The 13,433-nt window shown below is 40.7% G+C and overlaps 1 protein-coding gene across 1 annotated transcript in view; it reads left to right on the top strand.

Annotated features, from left to right (window-relative positions):
* NUP133 (nucleoporin 133) overlaps positions 1-13,433 on the top strand; it is a 69,618-nt gene that overhangs the window by 45,002 nt on the left and 11,183 nt on the right. Inside the window, exons 20-24 of the mRNA XM_008051116.2 lie at positions 1,132-1,383; positions 2,568-2,701; positions 5,685-5,843; positions 7,450-7,585; positions 11,425-11,543. Of these exons, the coding sequence (XP_008049307.2) occupies positions 1,132-1,383; positions 2,568-2,701; positions 5,685-5,843; positions 7,450-7,585; positions 11,425-11,543 (800 nt within the window). The remainder of the gene's footprint in view (positions 1-1,131; positions 1,384-2,567; positions 2,702-5,684; positions 5,844-7,449; positions 7,586-11,424; positions 11,544-13,433) is intronic.

The following is a 13,433-nucleotide window of genomic DNA, read 5'->3' on the forward strand; positions in this document are numbered from 1 at the left end:
GAGGCGGAAGGATCACTGGAGCCCAGCAGGTCGAGGCCGCGGTGGCCGGGAGTGGCCACTGCACTCCAGTTTGGGTGATAGAGTGAGACTCCAACTCAAAAAAGAAAGAAAAGAAAATGGGGACAATGACATTTCTAAAGTTAGCTGTATTCTTATTAAACCTCAAAATATCACGTTTCATCATGCTTGAACTAACATAATTCACTGACGTAACATAACCTATTCTACAATACTTTCTATGAATAAAATAAATTCAATTTCTATAAGTAGAAAACCCTACACTAACTGTAGCTAAAACTGGTTTAAAAGAATGCAGCCCAGACCAAAGTATGCACTGGGCCCTTAGGAATGTGGCCCAGTCCAAAGTTTGTTCTGGGCCATTTCTGATAACTCTAGATAATCATCTATACCATCTAAAGCTGAAAACAGCTCTCCATATGTATATACTAATTCTACAAATATACTTTTAAATCTTATAAAGAAGCTTGTACCATATTAAAGGCTCCCAAATGTGACCCGAGTCTCAATTATAACTAATACCTAAGCTGAAACCGCAGTTCATGGGAAACAGGAACAATGAGTTTCTAGAGTTAGCCATGCCTGTCACAGTCACAGAGCCTTCAGGTTTGGTCAGCAGAGCTCCTTCTGATGAGATGTGCCAAATAGCAAAAAAAGGGAAGAGGAAATGGGCCAACAGATCCTGAACACAACCTAGTGGTCTCAGGGTCCACAGCCCACCCTTGATCCCTAACGTTCAGGTGGGCCTCTGGGGCCGGCTCCCAACAGGTACTTACTATGCATCTTCTAGGTTTTAGTTCAAATAGTTATTCATGGAAGCAGATCCGGGTTCTGGAGATGTGTATGGACTATAGGTTATGTTGATTTAGTACCCCAAGTAGCAGAAGTCACTGTAAAGGAATTTTGAAGGAAGAAGAATCCTGATTTCCTGGCTCTGCTGAGGAAACCATGGAGAAGAAAGGGTTCCGGCAGGATATAGACAAGTATCACTTGAACCGCTGTGTGACAGATTTTTCCAGCAGTGGTGAAGCGACATACTTTTTAGTCAAGTGGTCTTTCCTCTAGCCATTACTAGACGCCTTACTTACCATATTACTTTGTGTGATTTTACAGCAACAAGTGGTCCCACTGGTATCCGAACAGTAATAGTACGTCAGCATGGGATTGTGCTGAAGATGGTTTACCCACAGGCAGACAGCAACCTCCGAAATGTCGTGACAGAGCAGCTGGTAGCGCTGATCGATTGCTTCCTGGATGGTTATGTTTCTCAGCTTAAGTCTCTGGATAAATCCAGTGATCAGGAAAGATATAGCAATCTGGAGATGGAATACCTACAGAAGAGATCAGATCTCTTATCTCCTCTTCGTAAGTGCATGATATTTGGCAAGGCTGCAGGTCTTTATTTTTTACTGTTCTAGTCAATGAAAGGGAAACTTTATTGAGGACCCAGGGCCATGGGCCAGGGCAGGAGGCTGCCTTGCTGGAAGAGCCAGCGAGGGCTTTATTTGACTTTCTTCTTGGGGCACAGGTTGTTGGTGTGCCCGTACTTCTTGCAGTAGTTGCCAGACGGCACGGGGGTGCAGGCGTGTGTGGCCATTGGCGGCAGATCATCTTGTCACAGTTGTACTTCTGGTTGAGCTGAGGGGGGAAGGCTCAATGATGCCACCTCACAGGCACAGCACCAGGTGCAGGTGGACTCTTTCTGGATGTTGTAGTCTGAGAGCGTGCGGCCATCCTCCAGCTGTTTGCCCGTAAATACCAGACGCTGCTGGTCAGATGGGGTGCCCTCCTTGTCTTGGACTTCAGCTTTGACATTCTTGATGGTGTCACTGGGCTCAACCTCAAGGGTGATAGTCTTCACAAAGATCTGCATCTGTGCGTCCACCACATGGCCACTACCACCACCACTGACCAGTCTGGCCGCCTCCGGGCTACAGGCCTTTAAATTTGCAGACGGATGAGAGAGCCAAATAGGTAATGTGTTGCATTCAGTGTAGTAGTGCTAATCCAACTGTAATCAAGAACACAAAGCAAAGCAAATATGCTTCCTGTGCTCATTTATTCAGCTTTTGTTTTCAGTACTTCCTAGGTACAAGTACTGTAGATGATACTGAAAATGATTTTTAAAATGAATAAATTAACAATATATGTGGAGATTGCCCTCTGAGAGCTTAGCATCTTGGACCTTTACATGTAATAACCAGACTCAGAGTAGAGCCTGATTAAAGGCTGGTCACGGGTACAGATGAGATAGTGTGGCTCTTTGGCCAAGGACATGCTCTTTTCGGGCTAGGGTTGGGAGGAGTGTGTATTGCTGGTGCCTGAAGGAAGGGAGTGGCTTTGGGAGTGGCAGCAGTGAAGCAAAGGACTGAATTTGCATCTTTAGCGAGTGGATGTGAAACTAAACGCCAGTGACCAGGAAGGTTTCTGTTCCATTAGTGATTCTTAGTGCGCAATAGAAATAAAGGTACTATTTCAAGTAATAGGTTTTACGGCATATTTCACATTTTGCTGACAGAATCTTTTCCCATTTGTTCTCATTTCCACAGTCACACTAGGCCAGTACATGTGGGCTGCTTCTCTAGCAGAGAAATACTGTGACTTTGATGTCTTGGTGCAGATGTGTGAGCAGACCGACAACCAGAGCCGACTGCAGCGCTACATGACCCAGTTTGCAGATCAGGTGCTGAGTGTTGGGTACATGGCCCCTGGGTCCTCTAGCAAGGCTTTGCCCCTCAAATCTGTGATGGGGCTCTGGGAACGTGGTACAGTCTTTTCAAAGTTAATTTCGATGCGAACTTACTAATTTGTATGTTATGTTTCTTTGTAATTTTAGCAGACTATTCTATATATAGAAGTACAGTCAAAGATTCTTTGACCTTTGGAAACTATGAAATTCTCATTTCTGTCTTTATATTTTTTAGTTACGATAAAAGTACTTAAGTAGGTGAATATTGGTAAAAGTTTAAGAATTTGGACAGAAGATACTGGGGACATAGGATATGACTTTTAGAGAGCTCAGATTTATATACACCTAATGTTCCTGTTTTCCTTGGGTTTGATATCATGCCTCTTACTTTTTTTTGAATTTCCATTCACTGTCTAGGTGAATTTAAGTTGTTCCTTAAAGTCAGTTTATTCAGTCTGCTGATTACTAAAGAAAGGCATATAGTTTTCTTACGGTAAAAGTTATATTGTGTAAAATTCAGAATACTCTCCCAAATCACTCATAATTCTAGCACCCAGAGAGAACCGTTTTGAATGTGTGTTTTATATTCTCCCAGTCTTCCTGCTCCATGTATTAGAAACAAATATGTTTTGTCAGCTGCTTTTTTTTTTTTTTAATTTGGGGGTCCCACTGTATCACCCAGGCTAGAGTGAAGTAGTGCAATCATGGTTCACTGCAGCTTTGACCTCCTGGGCTCAGGTGATCCTTTGACCTCAGCTTCCCAAGTAGCTGGGGCTACAGGCATATGCAACCATGCCCAGCTAATTTTTTGTAGAGACGAGGTCTCACTATGTTGCCCAGACTGACCTCAAACTCCTGGTCTCAAGCAGTCCTCTCACCTCAGCCTGTAAAAGTGTTGGGATTACAGGCATGAACCACTGTGCTCAGCTGCTGTTTTTACTTAATACTTTGTAAACGTTTGTCTGTCATTAAATATTCTACAATAGCATTTTATGCCATTATAGTATTTCATTGGCTGGGTGTGATTTATTTTGCTTGATTAATTGCTGGTTGTTGGATGTGGCTTATCTAGTATTTCACAATAGCGCTAAAGTAGATACTTCCCCAATCATGATTTTTTTTTTTTTGAGTTGGAGTCTCACGCCATTGCCCAGACTGGAGTGCAGTGGCACGCTCCTGGCCACTGCAGCCTTGACCCTCTGGGCTCCGGCGATCCTTCCGCCTCAGCCTTCCGAGTAGCCAGAATTACAGGCATGCACTACCACACCCAGCTGATTTTTTTTTTTTTTTTTAATTGTAGAGATGAGGTCTCACCAAGTTGCCCAGGTGGGTCTAGAACCTGCAGGCTCAGACAATCCACGCAACTTGGCCTCCCAAAGCGCTGGGATTACAGACTGAGCCACTGAGCCCAGCTGATCATGATTTTTAAAATTATTTTTGTAGATTCTCTGTTGACATTTTCCATCATTTTCACAATATTGCTTTTCTTAAATTTCTTTCTGTCTTTTTTTTGTTTGTTTGTTTGCTTTTTTTTTGAGTTGGAGTCTTACTCTGTTGCCCAGACTGGAGTGCAGTGGCTGCTTCCAGCCACTGCAGCCTCAACCGACTGGGCTCCGGCGATCCTTCCGCCTCAGCCTTCTGAGTAGCCGGAATTATAGGCACGTGCTACCACGTCCAGCTAATTTTTTGATTTTACTGTAGAAATGAGGTCTTGCTGCCCAGGCTGGTCTCGAACCCGTGGGTTCAGGCAATCCACTCACCTCAGCCTCCCAAAGGCGCGGAATTACAGGCTGAGCCACTGAGCCCGGCTTCTTTTTTTTTTATTATAAAGATGTGGGGTACAATTCAGGGTTAGGTATACAAACATTGATTATGCAGGTCCCCTTGTTGATGCGGTGAGCTTTTCTTTTCTTTAACATGTTTAATAGTTATTTTAAAACCTTTTGTACTAACTCCGTGTCTGATCTTCGTTGGGTCTATTTCTGGTGACTGCTTTTTATGTTGCTTGAGTCATATTTTTCTGTTTCTTATATCTGATAAATTTTGAATTGAGTTTTGAACATTGCACATTTTAAAAAAATCCTTAAAGATGAAAATCAATATTATTTTTCCTCTGGGAGTGTTTTCACTTTTCTCTTTTAGACAGTTTAGATGAGAGACAGGTTACTCAGTCCTCAGGTGGTCCAGGGCTTAGTCTTAGCTTTCGTTGCATTTATTTCACTTCTGGTTTCAGAAGTCTTTTGGGAAGACGCTGTGTTCATAGCAGGATCCATGCTTACATGGAAGTATCTCTTAAATGCCATGAGACTGTAGGAGATTTTAGTCTTCCCTTCTAGCTCAGCCTTTCTTTCTAGCCCTTCTTGGCTTAAGTAAATTGACTGCTTTAGCTTTAGACTTTTTCACAGTATCCCAACACTCAGCAAACATCTAGTGAGGATAACTAACTGGGTACTTGGTCCTCTCAAGGTTCCAGTTTATCATGCCAGCCCATGTGGCCAACTGGCACAGAACTCTACTTCTGAGTCTCTTAATCCAGAATGTTATATAGTCTCAGTGCTGTCCAATAGCATTTCCTGTGATCATGGAGATGTTGTTTGTGTGTGCTGTCCCTGTGAGCCACTGGCCACATGTGGCTTGGAATGTAACTAGTGCGTCTGAGAAACTGAATTTTAAATTTAAACTTTATTTTTTAGCTTAAGCTTAAATAACTACTATAGCCAGTGGCCACCATATTGGCCAACACACTTCAAAATTCTGCCATTAACTACATCAGTAATCTTGAGCAAGAAATCTGAATTTATACATTTGTCAAATGAGATAATCAAAGTAAGTGATCCTACAATACAGGAAATTGTTGTTTGAAACAGGATTTCTGTTTTGGAGGCCTTTGGAAGAAATTTATATTTTACCATCAGAAATGTATTTCTGAAAGCTGTTTTATTTACGTGTAAGGGACAGTGGGCTCTGTGATTTGCAGAATTTTTCAGACTTCCTATTCCGTTGGTATCTGGAGAAGGGAAAGCGAGGCAAACTGCTGTCTCAGCCCGTCTCTCAGCATGGACAGCTGGCGAGCTTTCTGCAGGCTCATGAGCATCTCAGCTGGTTACACGAAATTAATAGCCAAGAATTAGAAAAGGTAAGAAGTTGACTTATATGGGGTGGATATTTGCGAGTCATTTAACTTTAATGCATTTGGCAGTCAGTGATTACAATGCTACTTACAGCTGTACACCTGTTAGGAGTTGCGACCCGAAACATGCAAGGAACTCAGCGCAGCAGCAAGAAAGCAAAATTTTTAAATGGGCGAAAGACCTGAATAGACATTTCTCAAAAGAAAACTTAAAAGTGGCCAACAGATACGTGAGGAAAATGTTCAGCATTGCTATACATTAGCGAAGTGCAAATTAAAATCACAGTGAGCTGTCACCTTACATGGCTGTTGTCAAAAAGTTGGATGATAACAAGTGTTGGAGGAGATGTGGAGAAAAGCGAATCCTTGTACACTGTTGGTGGGAATATAAGTTGGTACACCCATTATGGAGGTTCCTTAAAAATTGTGTTGCCATATGATCCAGCAGTCCCACTTCTGGGTGTATAGCCAAAGGATTTGAAATCAATTGTGTCGAAAAAACATCTGCACTCCCATGTTCATTGAGCACTATTCACAATAGCTGTTACAGGATCAGCCTCATTGTCCATCCATGTAGATGGATAAATAAGGTGCAGTTTATATACACAGTGGAATAATATTTAGCCTTAAGAAAGAAAGAAATTCTGTCATTTGCAACCACGTTGATGAAGCTGGAGAATGTTGTGCTAAGTGAATAAACCAGGCACAAAGAAACAGATATGACATGAGCTCGCTTGTATGTGGGATCTCAAATAGTTGAACTCATAGAAACAGAGGGTAGATGGTGATTGTCAGGGACTGGAAGGTAGGGGAAATGGTCAAAGTTTAGTTAGCAGGGGGAAGAAGTTGCTTGATATATATTGCACAGTATGCTGACTAAAGTTAATAATAGTGTATTATATATCTCAGAATTGTTAAGAGTAAACTTCACATTTTCTCACCACAGAAATGACAAGTATGTGAGGTGATGGATATGTTAATAGCTTGATTCCACTATTCCACATTATATACATATATCATAACATCACTTTTTTTACCCTTAAGTATACACAATTATAATTGTCAATTTACAATAAAAAATTATTTTAAAATACTACTTAAAGGTTATTTACAATGTACACCTCCAGTTGTCTCACATAATTTGCATAATACATTATTGATTTGTGAGGGCATTGCCATTACTTCTAATATCTCAGTTAAAAAATATTGTTCATTGTGATTGACTATATTAAAATTATAAAAATTTTACTAATGTGTAAATAACGCTCATTGACCTTTTTTTTGTAGTGCTTGTGTTTTTATAACAATAAGATTTAGATTATGAGTAAAACAGCACACAAATAAATCTTAAAGTTTGTTCTTGACAGGATGATCAAGTGAGAATGTAATTGCCTTAGAATAGATGTTTTGTATGTGTCTCTTTTTCCCGTAATTAGTGCGGATGGTTGGTATTCTGCTGTGTAATTACTCTCAATGTTATGGCATTTTTATACTTGCGAATTATGAACTTCTCATTCATTGATATGACTTAGGGGAAGAAAACAAATTTGGGATGTACTTAGCCTTTCTTTCAACTTGATTGGTACCCAGGATCTTATTTTGTTTATTGTAGGCTCATACAACACTTCTGAGTTTGGCAAATATGGAAACTCGTTACTTTGCAAAGAAAAAAACCCTTCTTGGCTTGAGTAAATTGGCTGCGTTAGCTTCAGACTTTTCGGAGGATATACTGCAGGAAAAAATTGAAGGTAAAAGAAAGAATTTGCCCAAGAAGACATACAAGTTGGTCATGCTGTCAATGAACTGTTATGATGTGTTTTTAACAGTTAGTAGGATCTACTAGAAATAACCTATCTCTACCTTTAAAAGATGCTTTTTATTTAGTGTCCATTTATAGTTACATATATGCTTGGAATTATTATTATTTTTCTTTGTAGAGAGAAAAGTCATTTGTGTTTTAAATTAAGAATGCCCAAAGAATAAATTCAAATGATTTTGAAGGGAGTACTGTGATTATACACCCTTAGGAATACATATTCTAAGACCTAAAAGAACTACAAAGAAATCTTGACCTTTACACAGTGGATTTGTTTATATGTGGTACTTTGTGCAGTAATTCTGAAACTATGTTATATATGTTGTAGATAGAGAAATAATGAACTATAGTGGAGTCAGCCCTCTGTATCCTTGGCTTCTGCATCTGCAGATTCAACCTGCCACAGATGGGAAATGTTTGGAAAAACAATTAAAAATCACAGTGAAAAAGAATGCAAATTTTAAAAACCAATGTAGTATAACAACTATTTACATAGCATTTACGTTGTATTAGAGAGTATAAGTAATCTAGAGATAATTTGAAGTATATGTGTGTGGGTTATATGCAAATACAACATCATTTTATGTCAGAGACTTAAGGATTTTGGTATCCTTGGGGGTTCTGGAGCTAGTCACCCACAGGTCCCTATAGATGCCTGTATTATTTTTAACAACCAAGGAGTATGAGGATACAAATATGAAAGGAAGGTGAGGAAGAACCTTGTAGCCTTACACTTGAAGATATCTAATTTTTTAAAAATATACATTTTCTTCTTTAAGGTGATGGATATGCTAATTATCCTGATATGATCATTACACAATGTCAAAACACCACATTGTACCCCATAAATATGTACACTTATCATGTGTCAGTTAAAAAAATACTTTTTTCTTTTTTGAGTCAGAGTCTCACTCTGTCACCCAGACTGGAGTACAACACCTGGCTAATGTTTTTATTTACTGTAGAGACAAGGTGACTTCAGGTTGCCTGGGCTGGTCTTGTTCCCCTGGGCTCAGGGAATCCTCTTGTCTCCGCTGCCCAAAGTGCTGGGATTATAGGTGTGAGCCACCATGCCCAGCTTACATATATTTCTTGTCCCTTTCCTCTCAAGAGGCCTAAAAACCATGACACCCCAGGGGCACAAGTTTACCTACTTCCATATTTTGACTTCTAGCTAGCATTTTTCAGTAAAAGGAAATAAGAGCTTACTGAAGAAATGATCTTAGAGAGTCTTAATAGGCTAGAAAGCAAGATTAATGTAGAGATGTCAAAAAAGCACAAGAACCTTGAACAGTCCCTGCTGGCCAAGTTTGGGGATAATTTGAACATCAGCAAGAATGGTAATAAATAATTAAGTTTCAGTTTATAAAAGAAAAATGTATGAATCCACAGTGATTCCCCAAAGTGAAAGGAGTCAGTGAAACGCTTCTTTATAAAAGAATGCCAACTAAGAAGTGTAGAAAGAAGTATAGAAGTCACCATTTTTGCAACCAAGAAGAATTGATCATCAAAGGTTGCTGAAACCTTTGCATTTAGGGGCTAGGGGAACAGGATATTCCCATGGTTTCAGTGTATCAGTACACAAACCTAATAGACCCATCAGCAACAATAAGAAGTCCACATGGTGTCCTTCTTGAAGGGGTGGAAGGTGGCAGTAAATACCATCACCTATGTTGTATTGCTGCCAAAAGTGTCCCACCTGAATCTAATCACAAGGGAACAGTCAGATATCCTGATGGTGAGACATTTTAATGATACATTTGGCCTAGCCTCTCCAGAACTTTAGCAACATGAAAGACAAAAAAGGATAAGAGCCTCTTTCAGATGAAAAGAGCCTAAGAGCCATGACATATGACAGCCAAATATAGTGTGAGATTCTTGATTGGATTCTGAATCACCCCCAAAGTAACCAGAATAACTCTGAGAAATATTTTGGGGACAACTGGGAATATTTGAACTTGCCTAATATTAGATGATATTACTCTATTGATATTAATTCTGTAGGCCTGACAGTGATATTGTGGTTGAATGTCCTTGTTCTTAGGAGATACATGCTGAGTATTTAGAAGTGAAATGTCATGTCTGCAACTTCTGTATATTATGGGGAGAAACCTCTCTCTACCTCTCCTGTCTCCCTGTCCTCCCAGTCTGTTTTTCTCAGTATGGAAATGGCCAAAAATGTTCCCTTTAGTTTTTCCAAATTTGAGATCATGTAAAATGCTGCCAGTATTTGAATGAGAATGTCCATGCTTTGGTCACTTCCTTTTGCTGTGACTGCTGTATTTATGAGACTACATAGTGTTCAAATCTTTGTCCCTGTAGCCCAGCACATTCCTTTTGGGCAGAGCCAAGTCTCAGGCTGCAGCCTGGATAATTCATGGCAGGCAGAAGCCCCTTGCCTCACCAGTGGGACATAACCCATGCTAGTTAGTAGTTTTGGGGCATGTTCTTCCTGGTTTTGTTTTTCTTGTGATACATTCATGGTAGCTTCTAAGTCATTTCCCTTTTGAATGAAACTACAGTTGATCCTTGAACAACATGTCTTTGAAGTTTGTGGGTCTACTTAGACATGGATTTGTTTCAATATATGTATTATAAAATGTGGGGGAAATTTTTAACAATTTGATGAATCATATAGCCTAGAAATATAAAAAAATTAAGAGAAATGTATGTCATGAATGTATAAAATATATGTAGATACTGGTCTATTTTATTATTTGCTACTTTGAGATATATACAAATCTATTACAACAAGTTAAGATTTATCAAAATGCATGCACACAAACACAGACCGCATGTGCTAGCCATTCACAGTCAAGAGAAAGGTAACCGACTGTAAAGATGCAGTATGAAGTCACAGCTGCATAAAATTATAGTGGTACATGCTGTGCTAAGCAGCAGTTTTGTAGCCACCTCCTGTTGCTGTTGAGGTGAGCGGAAGTCTTGTGAGTATCTGCTTTAGTTGTCCTGTGACTGTAATCATCGAGTGAGCAGCTTCTTTAGTAAAAAGTAATCTCTCATGGTTCTTGCACGTTTCTTCTTTTTGTTTAGTTCCATACTGTAAACCTTGAATAACAGCATGGCACCCATGTGAAGTGCCATTCGGGATGCTGAAGTACTCCCAAGAAGCAGAGAGGTCATGACATTACACAGGAAAATTGAATTGCATGATCTATACTGTAGATTCAGGTCTGCAACTGCAGTTGTCCACCATTTCAAGATAAATGAATCCAGCATAGGGACCATTGCAGAAAACAGTGGAAACAAAGCTGTGAAGCTTTCACTGCAGCTGTGGCAGCAGCAGTAGTAAAATTTTTAGGGAGTCACTAGGTATACTCAGATTTTCAACTGTTCAGGGGCTTAACGCCTCCAGCCCCTGTGTCACTGAAGGGTCAACTGTACAATATAAACTCTGGTGAGAAGAACTTTACTGAGTTACTGTAAAGTATGACTGGGTAGGCCCACATTTGGGGAACTTAGAGCTCACGAAGTAGCCATCTGCTCTGCAACTTCTCTAAACAGTAGAGTGTATTTCCTTAACAGGTATCACTCCTAGCTGTTTCTGCTCACTGTGAAAGGTCATATGACTTGGATCAAACCATGAATACGTTGTAAACATAATCAGCAATCTAGAATTTAGAGTTAGAAACGTCCTAAAATCTTTGAATAGTGGCAGGGTTACCCTTGAATTCAGATTTGTTTTATGACAGCAAAAGAGAGCAGAAGTAAAAGTTCCATCATGTTCTCTTTCTCTCTTATCTTGAATACCAGAAATGGCTGAGCAGGAGCGCTTTCTACTACACCAGGAGACCCTACCTGAACAGCTGCTAGCAGAGAAACAGCTAAATCTCAGTGCAATGCCAGTGTTGACTGCACCACAGCTCATTAGTGTATGTGTTTTTCAAATCCTTACACCGCTTCTTAAACTCAAAACATCACCAGTGTTTGTTGGGTCATGTTGGTATAGTTCCTAAGAGGAGTTATCTTTCTACTTCCTACCTTCTTAAAAACTTTCTTCTAGAAAAAAGTTGTTGGTTGGCTCAGCCTGTAATCCCAGCACTTTGGGAGGCTGAGGTGAGAGAATTGCCTAAGCCTGCAGGTTCGAGACCCACCCGGGCAACTTGGTGAGACCTCATCTCTACAATAAATCAAAAATTAGCCAGGCATGGTAGCATACACCTGTACTTCCAGCTACTTGGAAGGCTGAGGTGGAAGGATCGCAGGAGCCCAGCAGGTCGAGGCTGCAATGGCCAGGAGCGTGCTACTGCCCTCCAGCCCAGGTGACAGAGTGAGACTCCAACTCAAGAAAAAGAAAAAAGTTGTTGGAGGCTACTTGGGAACAGGAAGCTAATTAGCAGGGAACGATTGATCAGCTTCTGTCTCCTACATCTCCACCTAGTCCCAGAGAAGTTGATCCAGGTAACCAGGAGAAATGACTTGTATTTGGCTTTTTTAGTACAGGAAAACTATGTACCATGAGATACCTTTATTGCTGCCTCATAACAGTGTCCCTCAGAACATGACTTTTCAGGCTCTTCTGGAAGAAAAACGGCTTAAGGAGCCGGATTTCCATGGCCTGGAAGTGCCATCCTCACTCCTCTCCTCAGCAGCCCAGCACGTCCCTGCCAGTGCAGCTGCAGTGTGGGCTGAGGCCTAGATACGATGGTTCTGGTGCTACATATACTTGCAGCCTTAATTCTGCTCCTCAGAAAGCATCTCATTGCCAAAGTGAAGTTATAGGATCTTTTTGAATTTGCCCTAATTATATTAGAAAGTAAATAATTTAAAAGCCTTACGATTTTAGCCATTATTAGTGACAGATTTCCTGTTATAACTGAGCTCACATCAGCTTCTCCTGATAGAGCATATATTTAATTTAGAAATGTAGGCCAGCATGGTGGCTCTTGCCTGTAATCCTAGCACTTAGGAGGCCAAGGCAGGAAGATCACTAGAGGCCAGGAGTTTAAGACCAGACTGGGCAGCAAAGTGAGACTACGTCTCTAGAAACAAGAAAAAAAAAAAGAAATCTAAAATGCTATCAAAAATTGTAACTCACCATTATGTATCACTAAGAGGGGAAAAGGTAATGCCAATTAATGCCAATTATACTCTGATTCACTATCTTTTTTTTTTTTTGAGTCAGGGTCTCACTCTGTTACCCAGGCTAGAGTACAGTGGCATGATCACAACTCACTGCAGCCTAGACCTTCTGGGCTCAGGCAATCCTTTTGCCTCAGCCTTCCAAGTAGCTATGACTATAGTCAGATACTACCACATCTGGCTAATTAAAAAAAACTTTTTTGTAAAGATGAGGTCTTGATATGTTGCTCAATCTAGTCTTGAACCCCTGGGTTCAAGCAGTGTTCCTTCTTCAGCTATGATCACAGGCACAAGCCACCATGTCTGATACCATCCATCTTAATACCACATTCCAATTTCAGAGATTATGGAGAAAAAAGAATGTTCAGGATAATGAAATAAAATACTTTTTTAAAGTGTTGTAAGACAGCCGGGCTCGGTGGCTCAGCCTATAATCCCACGCCTTGGGAGGCTGAGTGAGTGGATTGCCTGATCCCGCGGATTCGAGACCCGCCTGGGCAACTTGACGAGACCTCATCTCTACAATAAATCAAAAAATTAGCCGGGCGTGGTAGCGCGCGCCTATAATTCCAGCTACTTGGAAGGCTGAGGCGGAAGGATCGCCGGAGCCCAGCAGGTCGAGGCTGCGGTGGCCGGGAGCGGCCACTACACTCCAGTCTGGGCGACAGAGTGAGACTGAA

Source organism: Carlito syrichta, unplaced genomic scaffold, assembly GCF_000164805.1.
Source record: "Carlito syrichta isolate Samal-C Ts95f unplaced genomic scaffold, Tarsius_syrichta-2.0.1 Scaffold165621, whole genome shotgun sequence".
Lineage (NCBI taxonomy): Eukaryota > Metazoa > Chordata > Mammalia > Primates > Tarsiidae > Carlito > Carlito syrichta.